This window comes from Rhinopithecus bieti, unplaced genomic scaffold (genome assembly GCF_001698545.2).
Source record: "Rhinopithecus bieti isolate Rb0 unplaced genomic scaffold, ASM169854v2 scaffold_4104, whole genome shotgun sequence".
NCBI classification, from domain to species: domain Eukaryota; kingdom Metazoa; phylum Chordata; class Mammalia; order Primates; family Cercopithecidae; genus Rhinopithecus; species Rhinopithecus bieti.
In genome coordinates, this window is record NW_016804554.1 from 1,751,510 (window position 1) to 1,775,526 (window position 24,017).

The window sequence follows — 24,017 nt, forward strand, 5'->3', positions numbered from 1 at the left end:
AAAATACTAGTAGAAGTGATAAATTCAGTAAAGTTGCAGGATACAAAATCAACATAAAAAATGAGCAGCATTTTTGTATGCCAATGTGAACAATCTGAAAAAGAAATAGAAAATGTAATCCTATTTACAATGGCCAAAAATAAAATTAAATACCTAGGAACTAACCAAAGAAGTGAAAGATCTCTACAATGAAAACCATAAAATGCTGATGAAAAACACTGAAGAGGACACACACAAGGGAAGATATTCCATGTTCATGGATTGGAAGAATCAATATTGTTAAAATGTCCATATACCCAAAGCAATCTGCAGATTCAATGCAATCACTATCCAAATATCAATATTCTTCACAGTAATGAAAAAAATTCTAAAATTTATATGAAATCACAAAAGACCCAGAATAGCCAAAGCTAACCTGAGCAAAAAGAACAAAACTGGAGGAGTCATATTACCTGACTTCAAATTATACTACAGAGCTATGTCACCAAAACAGCATGGTACTGCCATAAAAACAGACACATAGACCAATGGAATCACATAGAGAACCCAGGAAGAAAATCCACACATCTACAGTGAACTCATTTTTGACAAAGTTTCCAAGAACATACATTGGGGAAAGAACAGTCTCTTCAATAAATGGTGCTGAGAAAACTGGATATCCACATGCAGAAGAATGATACTTGATCCCTGTCTCTCACTTTATACAAAAATCAAGTCAAAATGGATTAAAGACTTAAATCTAAGACCTCAAACTGTGTAATTTCCACAAGAAAACATTGGGAAAACACTCCAGGACATTTGTCTGGGCAAATTTTTTTTTGAGTAATACCCTACAAGCACAGGCAACCAATGCAAAAATAGACAAATGGGATCACATCAAGTTAAAAAGTGTCTGCACAGCAAAGGAAACAATCAACCATGTGAAGAGACAACCCACAGAATGAGAAAAAAAATTTGCAAACTACCCATCTAACAAGGGATTAATAACCACAATATATAAGGAGCTCAAACAATTCTATAGTAAAAATCTAATAATCCAATTTAAAAAATGGGCAAAATATTTGAAAAGACATTTTTCAAAAGAAGACATACAAATGGCAAACAGACATATGGAAAAGTGCTCAACATCACTGATCATCAGAAAAATGCAAATCGAAACTACAATGAGATATCATCTAACTCCAGTTAAAATGACTTTCATCTAAAAGTCAGGCAATAACAAATGCTATGAGGATGTGGAGAAAAAGGAACCCTTGTATACTGTTGGTGGGAATGTAAATTAGTAAAACTATATCGAACAGTTTGGAGGTTCCTCAAAAAACTAAAAGTAGAGGTATCATATAAGCCAGCAATCCCATTGCTGGTTATATGCCCAAAGAAAGGAAATCAGTATATCAAAGAGCTATCTGCATTCCCACATTTGTTGCAGCACTGTTCACAATAGCCAAGATTTGGAAGCAACCTAAGTGTCTGTCAACAGTTAAATGGATAAAGAAAATGTGGTACATATACACAATGGAGTATTATTCAGCCACAAAAAGAATAAGACTCTGTCATTTGCAATAACATGGATGGAACTGGAGATCATTATAAATGAAATAAGCCAGGCACAGAAAGACAAACATCACATGTTCTCAATTATTTGTGGGATCTAAAAAAACAATCAAACTCATAGATATATAGAACAGAAGGATGGTTACCAGAGCCCAGAAGGGTGCTGGGCAGTGTGTGACAGTGTGTGTGTGTGTGTGTGTGTGTGTGTGTGTGTGTCTGTGGTGGGGGGTTAGGTGGGGATGGTTAATTAGAATGATTTTTTAAAATCTGAATGAATAAGACCTAGTATTTGATAGCACAACAGTAGGACTATATTCAATAATAATTTAATTGTACCTTTTAAAATAACTGAAAGAGTATAATTGGATTGTTGTAACACAAAGGATAAATGCTTGAGGGGATGGATACCCAATTTTCTATGATGTGATTATTACACATTGTATACCTTTGCTAAAATATCTCATGTACTCCATAAATATAAACATGTACTATGTAACCACAAAATTAAACATTAAAATTTAATTAAAATAAAATATAATATTGAGGTATTTTAAAGTTTTTTAAATTAGCAAATCTCGTATCTTAGAAATAATATAACATTTTAAGTGTCAGGATATAAACCTGGTTCAGTAGCTGATGATAGTTGCATTTTGATCCAATTAAAACCAATGAATCTTTACATGTTTTGAAGAATAACACTTATTTGCAGCATTTTAGCAGACTGAATTTTCTAAATTTGATATACTCCAAGCACATTCATACAGTGTAGAGAACATTCTGATCACTCTGGCAATCATACTGCAGAGAAAGTACACTGAGAAGACAGAAGGGCCATGGGCACACTGAACACAGTTGCTGTGTTTATAAAAAGCATGTTAGAATAAACAGTGGGAAAACACTTTTGAAGCCAAAAGTAGCTTTTAGTTTCTTAACTAAACCAAATCTTTAGAACTTGAATAAATTCCAGGAAGTGCTATTTTCAAGTCTTGTTGCTTAGTACCGTCATAGCAATAAAGAAAGCAAACAAGATTTCTGTTGGGTCTAAGAGAACTATAAGAGCACACTTAACATGTGATGTTTTCTCTACTTGGATGAAACCAGAAAGAGACTGATTTATTTTTTGTATTCTAACTATAGTGAATTTAAAAACCTGCCATCATATGCAGGTGCAGTTCTACTAAGAACCTTCGAACTGCACACATGCTAATTTGCATCTGAAGAAACTGATCTAGGAATAGACAAGGACATTTATTCTAAATAAAATATAAAATAAAAAATAAAATAGAACACTCCCATCAACTTTGCTAAGAAAGTTACCACATCATCTTAAAAATTTTTCTAAAACTATTCAAGTGCAGATTGAATGCCAAGATTTATATTTTAGTTTTCTTCTCAAGAAAATTGAAACCTAGATAATATATGTAAATACCTTGCGCACTGGCTTGAAGATGTCTATAATTTCCCCATTGGAAAAGTTCATCACAAATCCTTGTACAGGTTCTTGGTCCCCAAAATGAGGCTTCCCATTCACTGCGAAGAGCAAGCCTGCAACAGCAAATCCAGTTAACCTTTCTTTAAAATATGGGCAAGAATGGACTTCTAATATATCCACGTATAGTAGGCAAACAATAAATTTAGGGTCAAGCTGGTCCCTACAATTGGCAACAAAAGTAGAATATAAAATACTTAGTGTCTCCTCCTGAGTAACCAGATCAGTGGCAAACAGGTTAGTGGACTAACCTCCTTGTAATATGAAAATCAGGAACTGAAATGTGTCTTCCACTTGGAAAGTCAGTAGAAATCAGGAATACATAGATATTGATACATAGATATAATACGCATATATAGCTATTACAGGCATCCTAAATAGGAATTGGGGAAAGTCAGATTATTTAGGCCAATAATTTTGGAGTCTCAGATCTTTTAAAAAATAAGTAATATTTGCCATAGTTACATGGAAAATCCAAGAGAAAATCAAAGAAAAAAACTGAAGTTATAGTCTATATAGAACAATCTGTTTTTAAACAACTGGAATTTGAAAACATGAGATGCATATTTCAGATTATCAAATACATATTTTCCTTAATTAAAAAAGGCCATATTTTAATTTTCACACCATGAATACACTTTGTAGTAAAATTATATTTCCTAATACAATACTGTTTATTCAGAACAATGAAAATGGTGATGTTTACATTAAATAAATAATTCAGATGATTGAACCACTACATTTTCAAAGAATTAAAACGTAATAAACTATTCACAATGCTAAGCCACCATTTAAGATATTTTCATTATTCTTGAAGGATTATAGTTTTTTCTAGGATGTACTATAAAAAAACTGAACATCAATTACTATTGTGCAAAATTATAGAGAAGATTATCTTTTGCTTAGATTCTGTTCTTAACCAGATTCCTTCTCAACTGATAATTTTCTTCTTATATTTAATTTATTTTTGTTTATTATGAACTTGATCACCCTCTTTATTAAGTAAATGGTCCTGACAAATTTTTCTTTAAATGTGCGGTAAACCAACCTAAGGAATCATAGTTGTGAGAACTTCTTATTACTTTTTCTTTATTCCTTGAGGAAGCCAAATTTGCTCTGTATCCAGTCACCTGAGTCCCTTGATTTTGTGTCCTAAATAAGCTGGGGGGCTGCTTGGTCCAGACAGTAGCCATATGTAACTTATAAGAAACATAAATATTGCAGTAATACCTATAAATAGTCAATGCGACTTTGATACAGGTATAAATATTTTTATTAAAATATATTGTGCCTTTTAATTGTGAATTTTCAAAATTCCCCTGTTATTGATCTCATTTCACTCCTTTGTGAAAAGAGTATATTTTCAATGTTTTCACCATAAAAACATGGTAAGTATGTGAGGTGATGGGTTTGCTAATTAGCCTTACTTAGTCATTCCACATTGTAAACATACATCAAAATATCACATTGTACTCTACAAATACATACAATTATGTCAATTACAATTTTTAAAATATTGTAATTGTATGTAAATTTCAGAAATTAAATATATTTTCAGTAGTTCATTATTTAAAGAAAATATGGTGAGTTGTTTTGTAATATGTTATATGTATTTTATTTTATTAGTCTGACTTATTTTTCAGATTTTCTTAAAGTCAAGAAAATCTGTTATGAAAATGAGAAAAAAGTTCAAGATTTTATTGATTATTTATCCTCGTATTTAGGCATAAGCCACACTTATTTTTACATATTTTATCTTTTAAAAAAATTGGTCACTACTGTTTTTAAAAATGTGAAACGAGTATTTTGAATACTGATTTTATCACACATATACCATCTGTCGATGTGTGAAGACAAATATTAATTATTTAGTACTGGAGCAGATGATCATAATTAAGAGAAAATGAAAATCAATGTTTGGGAACATTTTTAACCCCTTACAAACAGGTGTTAAATCCTTTGAGTTCTTCATTGTTTCTGTACAATGAATAGTGGTACTTTAATCAAAACTGAGTTAGAACACACTAACAGTTTTAAGATACTTTTAAGATGTGAAATATAATGTATCTTCAACCTCCAACAAGAAAGGAAATTTATAAAAAGAGTACATTAAGATAAAAAAATTTTTAAGGATAGAGTACAGTAGGACAGAAGACAACAAACGTATTAAGATGAAATACCTGGTATATATGAAATTGCAAATACATTTCTTCCAAATGATGAATGCTTAATCTCTCTCACAAATTCTTTGGTGTCAGTTTTAAAACACTGGATCCGACCATTTTCCCGGTCTGCCACACACAATTGGCTCAAATGAGGCACAAGGGCCAAGCTGTGAGGAACGGTGAACTGGCCTGGCAGAGGACTGCTCCCTGAAGACTCTGCAGAACAAAGAAAAGCCTTAGATACACAATTTAAAAAATCACCCAAAGTTTGACTCTCCAGTAAGTTTCTAAATTCATGATAGTAAACCATTAAATGCCTGGAGCCAGGGGAAAGATAAGGTAAAGCAGTTTATAAGTTTATAATGTCTTTTACCCACAAATGCATTACAGATTTTCTCCCTATTTGGACAGTTTTTTGGTGGATGCATTATTTTCCTTGTAAGACGTGTGTGTGTGTGTGTGTGTGTGTGTGTGTGTGTGTGTGTGTGTGTCAAGCTAACTGGATGCACACAATGACCCAGGTTACAATGACCCTGTAGGGGACAATTACAGCTTAAAGAATGTGAGTGGTGGCCAGTATTGAGTTCCCAGTGATGCTGGCTAAGAATTACAATTGGAGATTAAGAGTCTTATTGGGTACCTTCTCCCCACTGTGTGATGAACTCTCCACTTGGTGAAAACTGCACAATCCTGCTGTTGCAGTAACCATCTGATACATAAATGGCTCCAGTGCCTGGATCCACAGCCACATCAGTGGGTTGACAGAAGTGATTCTGGTCACTGCCTGGTTGCATGCTCCTTCCCAAGATTAATATAGGGCCTTCTTTATTGTTTGGATCCAGTTTGAACACCTTTTTAAACAGGAACAAAAGCTTTACCTACTTTTCATGGTTATTAGTGATTTACGCTCACATGACTAAGACCACTTTCACAAGCAATTGGAGTAGAACCTCCCAGAGACCTATTTAAAAGAAGATATTAATACATTTTACAACTGAATGGGATACTAGAAATCATCTGGTCTGGTTGCTTCATTTGATAATAAAGCCTATGAAGATTAAGTGATTTGCTCCAGACCGCCCGGTTAATTAGTGGTGAATGGAGACTAGTACCCGGATAGCCAGTTCCGTCCACCCTGATGTTTCCTTTTTGTCTTTCCTTAGCTAATACTACAATGCACTCCAGATAATACATGAGCAATAAATGTTTACTGAGATGATGTTTTCCAAGTTGTTTGCCACCTATTCATAAAAAGCATGTTACACTTGATATAACTTCTTTTAAAATAACACAAATTTGACTTTTATATATAAATATACATTTACTAGAGGCCTAGCCTCAATTTATAGAAGATTAAGGCAGTTTAAGAAAAAAACAAAAACATAAGTGAAAAAATAGAAATAAGACTTAGGGCCAGGCACGATGGCCACATCTGTAATTACAGCACTTTGCAAGGCTGAGGTGGGTGGATTGCATGAGTCCAGGAATTCAAGACCAGCCTGGGCAACGTGGCAAAATCCCATCTCTACAAAAAATTTCAAAAAATTAGCCGAGTATGCTGGTGTGTGACTGTGGTCCCAGCTACTTGGGAGGCTAAGGTGGGAGGATCACCTCAGCCTGGATGGTGGAGGCTGTAGTGAGCCAAAATCGTGCCACTGCACTCCAGCCTAAGGGACAGAGTGAGACCCTGTCTCAAACAACAACAACAACAACAGTTAGGAACAGAGGGAATAAAGACAAATGCAGACACTTCAGAAAATGGTTGGGAGGGCCCATGTAGTTATTTGAGTGAAGCTTCACATCTGGCCCAAGGGACAAGTGTGACTTCATCATTTACATACTAGCTTTTCCTAGCATTGAGTTCTAAAAGAAATATTTCAGATGTGGATTGTTACAGACTGAATGTTTGTGTCTCAAATCCAAATTCACATGTTGAAATCCTAACCCCCAATATGAAGGTAATACGAAGCGGGACCTTTGGGAGGTAATCAGGACAAAAAGGTAGAGTTCTCATGAATGGGATTAGTGCCATAAGAAGAGATAACAGAGATTACTGTCACTCTATCTCTCTGACCACGCAAGGATACTATGAGAAATTAGCAACCTATAACCCAGAAGAGGGCCCTCGCTAGAACTCAACTGTGCTGGCACCCTGTTCTTGAACTTCCAGACTCCAGACCTGTGAAAAACAAATCTCTGCTGTTTATAAGCCACCCAGTCTATAGTACTTTGTTATAACATGCTGAACTAAGACATGGCTGCTCTATTTTCTTGCTATAACTTACTGGGTCACAGAAGAAAAAACAAACAAACAAACAAATAAACAAAAAAACCCATAGAACTCCAGAGCATTTCAAAAGCGTAATTCTGTTAGCTTCTAATTTGAATATTACCAAAAGGACGACTACCTGATGGAGAGCCACGTCTGTGACCCAATAATTCCCATCTTTATCTATACTCAAGCCATGTGGCAAGTAAAACCTGCAAAATAAAAATATTTGTGTTAATTACATATTTACTCTCAAGGCATATGTGACAGAAATTTTTCTAATTACTCTGTAAAGACAATACAAAGTTATAAATTGATAAATGTATACTTGCATTATTATAGAAAAGGCCAAAATGAATTGTTAAAAAAACTGTTATAATAAGATTTCCTTGTGACAAACCTTAAGTAGTATTTAATAGTATTAAAATTTATAAATTAAGCCTGCATATACATTACAAATGTTTATGAAAAAGTATGGTATATTAGAGAAAACAATATCAGTTTAAAAACAGGTTCTAAGGTCATAAATATTAACATCTTACAAATATGTATAAAACTGTCTCAAGAAACATAAATGGATTGATATAGTTTGAGGTTAAAAGATGTTGCAAGGAAATGTAATGTGTTAATATAAACTATTAGATAATATAACTCAAAGGCTTTAAAGAGTGCCTACTAAAGACAGTAAAACCCACAGCACATAACTTTCAGCCAACATGGGCTGTGAATAGCTAAGCAAAGTGAAATAGTGAGCCAGATAAACATTAGAGAAGGTTAATCTGGCAAATCAATCTTAATGATCTGGGTAAGGAACCCGGACTGAGCTAACAGACACACGGACAATACATTGAGGTGGTTTGGTCCAATGATATCTGACAATCCACTAGCTCTGTTAGCTTCTACTCTTAGTGTAGTGTTGACAACACAGATTTTTTTTTTTTCATGAACCATAACTGTAACACTCTGATTTTGACTAATTAGCTGAACTAGATCCCTGTTTTGACAACTGAATGTGAGGATTATGATTTGCTTTCAAACAGATACTCCACCGATGGCTAAGCTGATTTAGCAGTAGTTGTTCTGCCTTCCCTTTAATTCCTTTCTGGAATGAAGGTGCTTCTGGTTAATGAATAGAGCACCAATGAAACAGGTTCAAACATTTCACCCCTGACACACCATCTTGAGAATGCTATTAAAAAAATTCTAAGCAGCATTATTATTATCTCCACAAGCAGCTGCACTCAAAATGGTGGCTACCCACCTTGTGAAGAAGCTGGCTTTCCCTGTGCTTAAGCAGATGGAGAAGGGTATAGTTACTGAAGCTGTCAGGTTACAATAGTTCAGGAGATCTATAAGCAAGTGCCTCCCTCACTTCTTTCAATAACCATAAATATAAGCCAACTTTTTTTTTTTTTGGCTACTAAGTGCCATCTTGAAATAAGACTAAATAATGAGCAGTTTTCAAATCCAAATTACATATGCATGATAAGGAATGCTAAAAATGACATTTGTTTAGTATTCACTTTGAGATGGAAAAGAGAAGCTCTTTTATTAATGATGATTACTTGATGAGTTTGGTTGTCCTGAAGAATTTTTCTGCTCAAGAATTTTTTTGCATCATTAGATCTGGTTGAGCAGCAACTCACTTAATCAACTATGCAAGATATGTATTACATATGTAATATGTAATAAGCTTGACTACATATTAAAATCACCTGGGAACTTAAGATTATTAGCCCCACTCCATACAAAATCTAAATCTAATTTTTTAAATGAAAAATTGACAAATTTTCATTGTATACATTTATGGGGTACAATGTGATGTTATGACATATGTATACAATGTGGAGTGATTAAATCAAGCTAATGAACATATCCATCACCTCAAATATTTAACATTTTTTGAGGTGAGAACATTCCAAATATACTCATTTAGCAATTATGAAATAGGCAAGGACCTGAATAGACAGTTCTCAGAAGAAAACATACAAATGGCAAACAGGCAAGTGAATCTAAATTTTTTGGAGCTTCCCAGATGATTCTAATATTCAGTCAAGATTTAGAAACATCTATTTAGAAGATGAAAGATGGGATGGCCCAGTTAGTTTTCTGCTTTCTTAAGTGCAGCTATACAACACACTCAAATTTCAAGACTCTATGATACATGTTACACTCAATATATGTAGTACAAGTCTTAACAACATAAGTCATTTAACTCACAGATTTTTTCCACTGGACTGGAGTACCGCAGCATTATTTGGATCTATGACAAGAATAGTGTCTTCTTCAATTGGTCCTAGTCCTATTTGCTGGTAAACAAACTTGCTGTCAAACGAGCTAAACAAAATGCAGCAAATAGGAAATGAAACAATCATAAACTCCTATGAAATTGAGAAATGCAGACCATTCATTTGAGATTCTAAATACAAAATCAAAAGAGGTCAAATGTATTTGACTTCACTCTTTGTCCACCACATTTCAGTCATTTGGATTATAATACACACCATTAACCTGTAGAACCATGCTACTCAGGGTGGTCAGTGGAACTGAAGCATTAGCATTGCTGGGAAACGCAGTTTCAGACCTCCTGGACTGAATCTGCATTTTCACAAGACCCCTGGGTGGTTCCTATGCTCACTGGGGTTTGAGAAACATTGATCAAGAACTCTTAATGTACCTGAAAAATTTCAAAAGCTCTTCAAAAGAGTATGCAGTCATTCAAAAGACATTTTCTTTCAAATTGCAAAAGAAAATATGACTTATTTTAACTTTGTCATTAATGATAATAGCTGGAACAGCAGTGATCAAAATGTTTGTTATACTTTAGGTGCAACATGTGAATACATATTATAGAGATATAAAAGGAAATGTTCAAAGTATTTAAAAGTTATAAAACCAAATCTATCCTCGAGACAAAAATATGCTTAAAGGCATAAAACTTACCAAATAACAGCTATTCTATAACTATAAAAGGAACAACTATGTAATAATTAATTTAAAAACTTAAATATGACAATTTCTGCTTTTAATCTCAGTACCTTTTAGGTTATTATAAAACATTATGGACATATATTCATATATATACTTTCAAAATTATATTTCTATTTAAATTGTTAGTAATATAATCCCTTAAATTCACAATTATCACAGACACGGTACTTATTTCCTTTTCTGTTTGGGAAATTATATGTCAACAGGGATGAATGACAAAGATAAGCTCTTCTAATCTAAGCTTCTGTAATAGAGAAGTAAATGTATGAACCACCAAAAAATCAAGTTATCTTCTCAAAAAAGGATTGGATCAGTACACAGTTGAGGGATGTGTCTGTGTGCGTGTGTGTGTGTATGTATGTGTGTGTGTTTATAAATACACATATCAAGTCAATAAATGACTTATGAATATTATTGTAAAACAGAATTTCCTTTTAGCATCACCTAAGGTTGTGAAAAAAGTATTAATATTTTGTAGTTCAACTGTTTAAGCAAAAGAATCTGAGTAACATTAAATATTTGCTATTATATATTTGCAATTTGGGAAGGTAACAGACCACTTGGATCTGTCATGAATCCACTGATCAATTGGCTGCCATTTTTATGGAACTTATGTAGAGTCCCAGTACTCTACATAAATAGGAGAATGAAAAAATTCTTAAATTATATTCTTTGGCCATTAAAAAATACATCACACAATTATCTGAGCTACTTGACTGTTACAGTCTTTTGGGTATAGTTTTCCTGTAAGATAACAATAAGTCCCTGAAGTAGATCTTATTAATGATGCATTCAATTGAACACAAAATATTGATTCAGCTTTGTCAATCTAAAACTTAAGTAATATTCTTTATATATGCTATTATATGCAGTTAAGAACCACACAGTGGTATCTAGAAAAAAAAAACAAATTTATGAAATGGAAGTAGCATCATTAACAAAAAAGATTTCATAAGATATTTATGGGGGGTCATTATCAAACTGAAATGTGAAACTGTATTAGATAGGAACCAATGTAAGAATATTCATAGTATTATCAAATCATGGGAAAATGGTAAAGGGCAAATATGAAGTCACTCTTGCTAGTACGAAACACCAAATAATTTATCCTATATCTGAAACTCTATTTTCAGTATGAATTTATTTACTAAAAATATCATAACTATTCCTCTGAAAAACATAGGTACTGGATTCAACCATTAATAATCTTTTATTTTTTCAACTTGAATATATTAATGGCTAACAAGTTCAGCACATCTGAGACTCAGTATATTGTAACCTTCACATTCATATGAAATAGGTTAAAGTTTCTTCATTCATCATCTCTTTCTAAGGTTTGATACGGTTTGGCTGTGTCCCCACCCAAGTCTTATCTTGAATTGTAGTTTCCATAATCCTCACCTGTCGTGGAAGGGACTTGGTGGAAAGTAATTGAATCATGGGGCGGTTACCCGCTTTCTGCTGTTCTCGTGATAATCAGTGAGTTCTCATGAGATCTGATAGTTTTATAAGGAGCTTTTCCACCTTTTGCTTGGGACTTCTCTTTCTTGCCATCATGTGAAGGACATGTTTGCTTCCCCTTCTGAAGCAATCTGCCTGATTGTAAGTTTCCTGAGGTTTCTCCGGCCATGCTTGACTGTAAGTCAATTAAACTTCTCTCCTTTATAAATTACCCAATCTTGGGTATGTCTTTATTAGCAGTGTGAGAAGTAACTAATACAGGAAATTGGTACCAGAAATGGGGTGCTGCCACAAAGATACACAAAAATGTGGAAGCAACTTTGGAACTGGGTAATAAACAGAAGTTAGAACAGTTTGGAGGGCTCAGAAGAGGACAGGAAGATGTTGGAAAGTTTGTAACTTTCTAGAGTCTTGTTGAATGGCTTTGACGAAAATGCTGATAGTGATATGAACAATGAAGTCCTGGCTGGGATGGTCTCAGATGGAGATGATAAGCTTGCTGGGAACTGGAATAAATGTCACTCTTGCTGTATTTTAGCAAAGAGACAATTGGGATTTTGCCCCTGCCCTAGAGATTTGTGGAACTTTGAACTTAAGAGAGATGATTTAGGGTATCTGGTGGAAGAAATGTCTAAGCAGCAAAGCATTCAATGTGTGACTTGAGTACTTGTAAGAGCATTCAGTTTTATTAATTCACAAAGATATGGTTTGAATTGGAACGTTTAAAAGGGAAGCAGAGCATAAAGGTTTGGAAAATTTGCAGCCTGATGATGTGCTAGAAAAGAAAAACCCATTTTCTGAGGAGAAATTCAAGCCAGCTACAGAAATTTGCAAAAGTAATGAGGAGCCAAAAGTTACTCGTCAAAACAATAGGGAAAATGTCTCCAGGGCATGTGAGAGGTCTTCACGGCAGCCCCTTCTATCACAGACCCAGTGGTCCAGAAGGATAAAATGGTTTGGCTGGGCCTAGGGCCTTGATGCGCTGTGCAGCCTCAGGACTTGGTGCCTTGTGTCCTAGCTGTGGCTAAAATAGGCCAAGGTACAGCTTGGGCCTTGGCTTCAGAGGGTGCAAGCCCCAAGCCTTGGCAGTTTCCCTTTGGTGTTGAGCCTGTGGGTGCACAGAAGTCAAGAATTGAGGTTTGGGAACCTCTGCCTAGATTTCACAAGATGTATGGAAATGTCTGGAGGTCCAGGAAGAAGTTTTCTGCAGGGGAGGAACCCTCATTGAGAACCTCTGCTAGGGCAGTGTGAAAGTGAAATGTGGGGGCAGAGTCCCCATACAGAGTCTCCACTGGTGCACTGCCTAGTGGAGCTATGAGAAGAGGGCCACCACTCTCCAGACCTTGGAATGTTAGATCCATCCACAGCTTGCACCATGTGCCTGGAAAGGCAACAGACACTCAATGCCAACTGTGAAAGCAGTTAAGGGGGGGGATGTACACCTCTCAGCCACAAGGACGGAGCTGCCCAAGGCTGTGGGAGCCAACCTCTTGCATCAGTGTGACCTGGATGTGAGACATGGAGTCAAAGGGTATCATTTTGGAGCTCTAAGATTTGACTGCCCTTCTGGATTCTGGACTTGGATGGGGCCTGCAGCCTCTTCATTTTGACTGAATTTTCCCATTTGGGAGGGACCTGGTGGAAAGTAATTGAATCATGGGGGTGGTTACCCCATGCTGCTGTTTTCTGGTAGTCAGTGGGTTCTCATGAGATTTGGTGGTTTTATAACAGCCTTTTTCCACTTCTGCTCAGCACTTCTTCTTGCCGTCATGTGAAGGATGTGTTTGCTTCCCCTTCTGCCTGATTGTAAGTTTCCTGAGGCTTCACCAGTCATGCTGAACTGTGAGTCAATTAAACCTCTTTCCTTTCTAAATCACCCAGTCTCAAGTATGTTTTTATTAGCAGCATGAGAAGGAACTAATAAAAGGTTTAAATCTCACATTCCTCATTATTCAGAAACATTTCAGTGCTTTGTAAAGGCACAATGGCAATCTAAATAATGTGAAAATTAGGTGTCTGCTATTAGGAGTTAAAACCTTTCTCCCTCTTTTTTTAAATGGAAATTTTGATTGAGATAATTGTAAATGCATATTCAGTTGTAAGAAATAAAAAAGTTCTGTGTGCACTTTACTCAGTTTCTCCATTTTGCAAAACTATATATAACATCACTACATATAATAAAACTATATATAATATTTTCATTTACTCTTAGTTTATTTCCTTGGAATATACTAGTACATTACCTTTCTATGCCACCCCAATCTATGGAATATGGAAAGTTATCGATTCAAAATTCCAATTCATAATTCTTGCCAAGTGCTATCTACTTTATATGTAGATTGTGAGTTCTGACTCACCATCGACAGCTAATAACAGTGGCAGTCCAAGTGCCTATTACATATCATTGTATTAGACCTCAGCACACATAATTCCACATCTTCCCCTCTCTGCAGAATGACAAACCATTAGGGAAACCTGATATATTTACTTGCCCCCATGGTTTCTCCAAGAATGGGATGCAGTATTTCTGTAAGATAACTGCCCATTTGATCTGTCTTGTCATTCATTTAAATATTCATCATCATTCCTAAATCTCTGGTCATATTATTTTAGGAAATAGCACTCCTGCAATTTATTGATGAGGAGAAAATAAAAAGGTTTCCCTCCCTCTCCAGGAGCATACACTGAACTTCTGCAACTTAACGCATTTCTTATAGCTTCAGATTATTTCTCTAGACCACTCAAATATTTCAAAGTGTAAACTATAGGTTAAATTACTCACTGACAGCCATGTAAGATCAGAGTCACAGACCTGAAATGCTGGGCTTGGCTTCCAAGAAAACAAGCTGCATTAAGGAAGAAATATAAATAACAGACCTACAGTCCTTGTGCCAGTCAGGTCAAATGAAAATGTTGCAGCTGATGAGTAGGTAAGTGAAAAACATCCTCTATCAATGGCATTGTTCTGCACTGCACACAAATGTAGAAAAAAATGTATCAAGTAATTGATATTGTGCTGCCACAAACACTGTTTGTGTATGGGCATTTATATTCATAATATAGAAATTTCAAGTTTCCAGTGATGGCAGCAAATAGTAAAATTAACTAATTTGAGGATCATCTAATTTTATTTCATTATCCACTTTTTTGGTGTTGTAATAGAGAATTCTGACATAGCAAATGAAGGAATGGGAAGCAAAATAGCAAATGAAGGAATGGGAAGACAAATAAGGAACAAACAAAATAAGAGCAAGTAAATCAGAGTAATTTTTTTTTTTTTTTTTTTTTTTCTGAGACAGGGTCTCACTCTGTACCCACGTTGGAATGCAGTGGCATGATCATGGCTTATGGGAGCCTCAACCTCCCAGACTCATGTGATTCTCCCATCTCAGCCTCCTGAGTAGCTGGGACCACAGGTGCACACCACCATGCCCAGCTAATTTATTTTTATTTTTTGTAGAGATGGGGGCTCTCCCTATATTGAGCAGGCTGATCTTGAACTTCTGGGCTCAAGCAATTCTCCCAACTCCACCTCCCAAAGTTCAGATATTTATAATTAAAAGTTGGAGCCTTAAAAAAAATCATCTTGCAACATATCAAGATACCTTTCCCAGTATCATATTACAATGTAACAACTAATTATCTGGGTCTTTTTAGGTTTCGTTTGCTATCACAAATTACACTCATGTCATCTATATGTATAAAGGGCATTTTATGTTTGCTTAAGACTAGCTAGTTTTCCATAGCTTTATGATGATTATTCATATTATTACTATACTTCCACTGTTAAGAATATCAGTGATAACGCAAATTCTAGAATTTACTCATTAGAGAATCTGTTCATTTAACTACCATCCCTCAAAAACAAAGTAAAAAAAACACAAAGCAAACAAAACATAACAAAACAAAATCCAAAAATAAAACACTCTACTTATATATAGCTCATTTAAATGCAGTAATTTACTTCCGTAATGTAAATAACAAATAAGAAAAACCCAGAATTCTTAGGAAGAATGTAGCTTTAAAGGAATTAATCACTACATAATAGGTCTGACCACTTCATTTAAAATCATTGTGATGTCTTTTAACAAACGTCTATATGTTTAAACTGGCAGCATTAAGGGACATTCATTTACTCAGATGATTGGTTGACCAGTCCTAATCCTTTCACTTGGGATGGCTGGAGCGTCACGGAACTAACAGCTGGTCCCTGATGGCTACACAGGGCAAATAATAAAATAAATTGACATCTTTTCTCAAATGAGAAAATCACAGTCCCCCTCCAAACACATATGTTAAATTTGCTAAGTAAGTAGTTTATAAACTCTTGTAATTCAAAGAAAGGTAACCCTTGAACAGTTCACAAATGGCTGTCAGATTATAGAGCTGGATACACCGTTGCTATAGCAAACTGCTTGTTTAGTGTTCTAAAGCAGCTACTCCACATTATTTGCTGCAGAGGTCTTTATTTCAAGCACATTTAACTTTTTACAGGATATAATAATACCCTGAACATTTCACACAGTGCCTGGAGCACTTTTGATTTTTCTTTGCTTCTCTGGGAAAGCACTCAGTTGAAGAGACTGAACTGTGACCTATGGGCTGGAATTCATCAGTTCTTTATTTTAGCAGTTTGAATTCTCCATTAATGATTTTTCACATTAGCAGCTAATCAAACAGTTTAGATAAGGCTGGGAAGAAATGCTTTGCTATATTCACACACATAAAAGAGCTAGAGTAAGGAGAAAATAAACTTCTATGTCATCAATAAAAATTAAGGGAATTCAAAATAAATAATAGCAACTGAAGGAAGATATGAAATATAATGTAATTATCTAAATTAAGAAGCTAGAGAAATAACTGTAGGTTTTCATGCAAGAATATAAGTGAAAATGTAACCTCAGTGTTTGAAAAGCAAAGATATACAAAGGCCAGAGACTCTCTATGGAATATAACTTAATATTATGTTAAAAACACTTACTTCTGAAAATAGACACGTTGTAAAAAGTCCCTGTGAGGCAGGAAAAGAGATGTGCAGACAAAAAAAAAAATTCGGTATGACTATTTAGTGCCATTTTGGGCCTAGAACTATAGATACCATGAATAGATATGAAAAGAAAAAAGAACTAGGTATCATACATCCAGACTCTGGATTCTATTCAGTCAATAAGGTCACTGGGGACAAGTAACTTAACAAGGTGCATTTTGTTACTTAACGCTATGAGGTAGTTATTAAAGCCCTCACTTTTTAGGCAAGCAACTCAGAATCAGAGAGTTCAAACGTCTTGATGTAAGTCTCAAACACAGGAAATGGTAACCAAGATTCAAATCCAGGCCTCCTATCTTCAAAAAAATGTTATTTTCTCTTACTAGGATTGACCTGACTGAATTGGTAAATCTCCCACCAGTTATCAAATTCAATGTGTATTGTAGAAGAGATGGAAGAATAGTCACATAACCAAGAAGAACTAGAGAAAATAGCATAAAACTGGAAGAAAAAGGCTCCTGTAAAGTGAAATGGCGATATGAGAAAGATAGCACACTGAAACATTCTTTTTTGTAGAACTCCTTATAGTTTTCCCTCAGACATGAAGGTACTAAGGTAACAGACATTTGAGTTCTGTTCTCCAGGGCCAGTTAAACCCTAAGGTAGGAAAGAAATTGCAGATGTTGAAGCATAACCCAGGAAGATATGTTAACTGAGGCTCCAGAAAACTAGCGAAGCAAATCTTGAACTGATTTTTCTACAAGTTAGGAAGCAGACAGACTTCTAAAACAATATATCTTGGCAAAATTACATAAAGTATTGATAAAGAGATGGTTTGTGAGCTATCTGGGGGGAGGAGGGAAGAAGATTCCTAGAAGACTATGAGTTCTCTACAAACAAAACTTGCAAAACCAACCATTCAGCTATTCAAATTTTACAAACAGCATCTATGAAGATATAAAAGGCATGCTTATCAATGAGACCTAATACAAAGCTGGGAGACCTAACACATCCTCTGGCTAATTAAGATTAAAATAATATCTGTAAATTGAAACAATACTAAATGTAATAAAGTGGAACATAATTGGAATAAAGCCCTGAATTCAATATTTTTAAAACACTGCATAAGCATAAACTTCCAGTAAAAATACCAGCACAATTTTGACATATATTTGGAGATCTTTGAGATTACAAATTCTACATAAGGCGACACAGTGATATAACTGCTAAAAAAAAGTGAATACAATTCTCTTCTACTAACAGACATGTAAAATACACATCAAGGGAACTAATTGTAACACTGATCAAATAATACATGAGGTATTGTGACCACTTCTAGGTAAAACACTTTAAAGGGGAGAGAAACCAAAATTCCTTCAGTTGAAATAAATCATGTCAGCATGAATATTAGTTGAGAGCTTGGAGAATATTCAGTTTGCAAAAGATAAGGCTTTCTTCAAAGATGCAAATAATTGACATGGATAAATGGGAATAAATTCATCCTGCATTACTATAAGGTGAAGTTATGGGACTCAGATTTAGGTAAAATAATGAAGAACTTTATAACACCTAGATGGGTCCCATCATTGCAAAGCCTGTCTCATATCTAGGGAATTTCTTGGCACTGAAAAATTTCAAGCACTGGATGATGGTTGAAGTTGCTGTAGAAGAGATGTGTACTTAAGGTGGGAGGCTGGAGATAAGCTCCCTGATGGACACTTGCTGTTTTGGGTGTACAGTGTTTATTGTTCCATTTTGTGACAACGAAACCTCACCTTTTTTAGTTGACCCAACATTTTGAGCTCCACTCTCAGCCCACTGCTTCAGATAATGTTGACACTACTCCCACGTTTCGTGGGTAGAACAAAAGACTCAGGCTAAGCCACAGACTCAATTTTATTCCTCTGCCCAAAATAATTGGTTTAATGTGCAGTGAGACACGATCTAGGTCAGACCAAGGAATGCTACAAAGACTAATTTTAGTGAGTTTATGTTGACTTATCAGGCAGATAGACTACTATCTCTACTGTGACATTAGGATGATAATGTGAATCGAACCTGCAAATGGAGAGGAGCAACAGAATGAATCAGGGACTGGAAATGGAGCCACCCTACAGAAAAAATGAGCTGTAAAATAGATCCTGATGATGTAATTGGGCTACTATATTCCTTGAAGTTTTCACTTATACAAACTAATTTTCTCTTTTCCTAAGTTAGTTTATATTGAGTTTTCTCTCTTCTTTGTAACAGAAAGAATCTGAAGTTATACTACTTCCAAGATCCCTTCCAACTCCATGTGAACAAATGATAAATGAAATAAGAAATACAACTTCTAACATCTATAAGTTAGGAGCAAGACCCATAGTTAAGTGGGTATATGATGTGAGTTCTGCATAGTACACCCCAACCATAGCTCAGATACATGAAAGAAAGGCCAAGAAGCACTTTGAGTGCGGTGGTGATTTTAAGACAGAAACTCAGGAACAGCTGTTACTGAGGCAAAAGCTACCCAGATCCTGTTGGGAAGCATTTAAACTTTAAAGAGCTCTAGCTGCCATGCTGCCCTAACACCAGGGCAGACAAGAGACTCTTTAAAGTTTCATTATACCCTGCTGGCAATAGGCATTTCTTATTTCAGCTAGAAGAGAAGCTTGTTAAAGTAGCAATATTAAAGTAAGGGAGAAAAATGGAAATCAAATTGAGAAAGGGAGTGATTATCATCTTTCAGGAGGTCAGAGGTTTATCACCATTATAATTTTGGTTGCCACGTATATTTAGTGTGGTTAAGTCAAAGAATAAAGGCTGATCAGGGTAACCAGGTGGGAATGAAGAATAATAGTACTGATGAAGACAGCTGACACAATGATATCAAAGGAGCTTTGGGTACTAAGTATTAATTAGGAATTATTATTAACTCCAAGTACTGTCTGATATTTAAAGAACGATCACATCTTATGAACTATGGGATATAATGTGCTTCAATTTGATTTAGAATATGCCCTGGTCTTATAGAACCTACAATTTTGTGAACCTCAGAAATATCAGAATGTGAAATATTTCAAGGAAAAATAATATAGGATTTGTCACTATCAAACAGTGGTAACAAGAAGAATGCAGTTTCCAACTAATTTTTAATTTGTATTGTCCCTCACCTGTACATTATAAATTCCACGGGAAGGTACTTCTTCTTTGTATAATCCTTGGATTTTTAATGAAGGACAAAAAAACCCCAAAACTAAGTACTTCATCCAATTTACAGAATGTGACTTAGGAATGATGGCCATGCATTACCATTCAAAGAACAGAACCTGAATTTAATTTGTTCTTTGAACAAATCCAAATGTATTTTCCTAAAAAATAGCTAACAGAGTAATCTACTTCTCAGTCTACTCAGAGAGCTGAGGGCCAGAAAAGAATTTCCTTACAACCATGGATTGCAAAATCTGCTAGGGGCAACAGGCAATACCAGGAAGGGAGAAGGAAAGAGAGAGAAAAAATAGTTTTACATCTGAAAGATAAAGATGAAGAAGAGAGAAGAAACAGAGATTTAGTAAGTAAAATCAGCAGTTTTCTCTGAAGACATCTTGCATGTTCAACTGCACCCCTTTATAGATGTCATTTATCAGGGTAAATACTCCGGGGCTTTGTCAGTGAAACCAGAATCTATTTCTATAGGATCCTGGTTACTTAGATGCTAGCACAGCCAGATAAGCCACAGAAAATGCTCTTAGGTGGTTCCTGTTTCGTAGTCTTATTTCATCTCCCACCCTAAACTGGACTTCACAGATCCCTTTTTCTATTAAACTATTCCAGTCTCTGCTGTTTACTTGGAAATGAGTATCACATTAAAATGGAAAACTGGCCTTTGTCCAATTTAGCTTTAGCCAGCTGAAACAGTATCAATGGGAGAAAATGATGCTGTAATTTTCTCCTCTGGTAAAATGTGGCTAGAAATCCATGCAGAAAATGTAGCAGTATTAATTAAAATGAAGAATAAGTACCATGAATAGTAATAGTTTGCTTTTAAAAGCACTTGTTAAAATACCATTAGATGTTCAATAATGACTAAGACGATGTAACAGAGATGTATGAATGAGAATGTTGAGTTTGATTATTTACTTTGAACTCTGAAGTGATCTTTTTCAGATTCCATTTTCAAGTATGACAACTGGAAAGGACAATTAAACAGTAACAAAGCTACCAATCTACTCTGAAACGCTGATTGAATTCCGTCTTCAACTGCACAAAGAAAATCAGACATACGAATATGTGACAGAACCAGGTTTAACATAAATTTAATCAACATCTCTGAAACTGGAGAAGACCAATTGAACTATACATGTAGATCCTCAATTTTCCAAATGAGACCCCATCGTTATACATATGAAAAGAGAAGATATATTAGATTTAATTGATAAAAGATTTTAAAATTTATCTCCCTATGTAAATTTGTATTGAAATAAATGAATAAATGGATATTCATTCCTTAAAATAATTAAAATAACCTTTTATTTTAATTTGTGGGGCGAGCTTTTAAAAATACAATCATGAACATGCTTACAATTCTATTAAAAGCAGTATTGTAAAGTGGCTAAGTGGGCCAACTCTGGAGTTAGATGGGAAGCAACTGAAGCCTGGTTTTGCCACTTGCTAATTTGGGCATAGTAGTACTTAACTTCTTTTGGTTTCTACATCTGTAAAACCTGAATAATGATGGTAACTCAGAGGACACACTCAATAACTGTTTGACGTTTTTACTAAAAATCCCTCTAAGAAGGTAGGAAAGGAAAATCCAGAGGATAAAGCAGGAGTAATAGACAGTTCTAGAGTTATTCTTAAGTCTTTGATGCTCATGAAAAGAGCAAATCTGAGTAATAAAATTAGTCTATATTAAAACCTGAAGGCCAAGTTACTATTTCTTCACATGTACTGGCCAAACTGCCTCAACCACACTGTCCAGGACAAAGGTCTTGGCATAGTTCTGCACCCAGGACATGAAAATAACAAAAGGGTGTTATTATAGTCAACCAGCAAACTTTCTTAATTGATCACTTATCATGAGCACTCTCCTTGAAGTCTTGAACATTTTCACTAAGGTACTGACTTAACTATCTTTAATGTTATAGACAGATAACAGGAGGGAGCAAAATGGTAAGTGGGTAGAATCACAGATTGCTACTGTCTTCTTTCCATAAACTATTTCGTGAAACTACTTTGTTTTAAAGCACACAAGACTTCCTTTCTGCTACTTACTATAGTCAGATGTTAAAAGGACAAATACATTTTGCCATAAAATCAAATTCTGAAAAACCTTTATAGTTCTCTCACCATTATTCTTAGTTTAATGAAAAAAATTATGCACACTATTTTTATTTTCATTTGCTTATTGAAGAAAAAATATTACTTACTTTCCATTCCAGACATGGTCACCTCTGTGGAAAATCACCAGGTTATTCTTAGGGTCTAGAGCCACCCCAGAAACCTGGCCTGGCAACAAGTATACTCCAGGCCAATCCAGTGCCTCTTCCATGTGGAAATCTAAAAGATATATCCACACATTTAGTGTAAAAAGGAAAGGTCGAATTGCCTCGTGAGGATTCACAATAGTTACAAGAAGCTCACGCAATAACATCACTAGGTGCAAAGAAATAAAAAAGACAATCAAGCCATGCTCTACATAAATTATACCACATGCACATTCCAAGTAACTTTCTGAGCGATGAAATGAAGTGACTGGGAACTTGGATTAGGACTGTTTTCTTTTCCTTTTGACAAGATGCCTGTAAAGCCAGCTCACTCAAGTCATTAAAGGGTATATTTGAGATGGCCTTCTTCTCAACAAGATTCTTTCTTTACTCTCTTTGGAAAATACGACAACATAACATTTTAATACAAAGCTTTTAAATGTTTTAAATAAATAGGAAGAATGGGCAATAAGCCTGGCACTCTGTGTTCCTCTGTCCCTTTCCCTCATTCATCTATCTATCTATCTATCTATCTATCTATCTATCTATCTATCTATCTATCTGTCTAATCTATCATCTCCTGAGTAAATTCTGGATATTCAATATAAAATAGCCCCCATAACAAACCATTCATTGATGATTCCTTGTTACACAGAACTAAGATATCAATCTCATTCTCCTAACTTCAGTGACCCTATAAGAATAGGACTCTTTCACTGTTCCCATATTTGGTTTCCTAAAATGAGAGAAGAAAAAAAATGACAGAAACTCTGTGAATGAATGATTTCCAAATTATTCTTATTTCTGATCAGAATATATTTATCTTCAGAGAATATCTGGGTTTGCATGTGTGGGTGTTTTGAGACAGGGTCTCACTCTGTCACCAAGGCTGGAATGCAGTGGCATGGTCACAGCTCACTACAGCCTCAATCTGCTGAGCTCAAGCAATCCTCCCACCTCGGTCTCCTGAGTAGGTGGGACAATACGTGTGCACTACTATGCCCAGTTAATTGAAAAAGACAATTTATTCCAGAGACGGCATCTCACTGTGTTGCCCAGGATGGTCTCCAATTCCTGGGCTCAAGTGATTCTCCTGCCTCAGCCTCCCAAAGCGTGGGGATTATAGGTGTGAGCCACCACAGCCAGCCTCATTTGTGTTAATCCCTTTTATAAACATGCCCATGGATAAAGGGGGATAATGTATATATCTGTACTAATTGAGGATATAGAGTTATGAAGATCACTGTGAAAGCTATTATATCAGCACTGACATTGCTTTCCCTCCCAAATGCTTTAACAAAGATTCTGAGAAGAAAAGCAGCAATTTCAGTCTCATTCCTCCTTGCCACTCTCTGAAGGATATGGCAACATGCAGTGAAATCCTCAAAGGCAGACATTAAAGACTGGGGGGAGAAAGAGAAGCTCAAAGCTTGTATGATCAGCTATGAAAACTTGAGAGGATGCTTCTGTGAGAACAAGCACTTCAAAATAATTCTGTCAACTACAGAAAAGAAAAAGTATCTTTTCACTCAAAATATTTTAAACTTCGTACTTTAATTTTTTCTTTAATAAAAATTAACAAAACATAGAACAGGATGCCCAGATTAGTTCAACCTTTGCTGAAGCATCTTCTTTC

At 35.3% G+C, this 24,017-nt stretch overlaps 1 protein-coding gene across 13 annotated transcripts in view; it reads right to left on the reverse strand.

The window, feature by feature from the left end:
- The window catches only part of PAM (peptidylglycine alpha-amidating monooxygenase), a 177,177-nt gene that overhangs the window by 16,572 nt on the left and 136,588 nt on the right, over window positions 1–24,017 (reverse strand). For all 13 annotated transcript variants that reach the window (XM_017869167.1, XM_017869165.1, XM_017869164.1 and 10 more), the window contains 6 exons: window positions 22,325–22,454; window positions 9,698–9,814; window positions 7,617–7,689; window positions 5,849–6,059; window positions 5,224–5,424; window positions 2,984–3,099 (listed from right to left, as the gene is read on the reverse strand). In XM_017869167.1, the coding sequence (XP_017724656.1) occupies window positions 2,984–3,099; window positions 5,224–5,424; window positions 5,849–6,059; window positions 7,617–7,689; window positions 9,698–9,814; window positions 22,325–22,454 (848 nt within the window). The remainder of the gene's footprint in view (window positions 1–2,983; window positions 3,100–5,223; window positions 5,425–5,848; window positions 6,060–7,616; window positions 7,690–9,697; window positions 9,815–22,324; window positions 22,455–24,017) is intronic.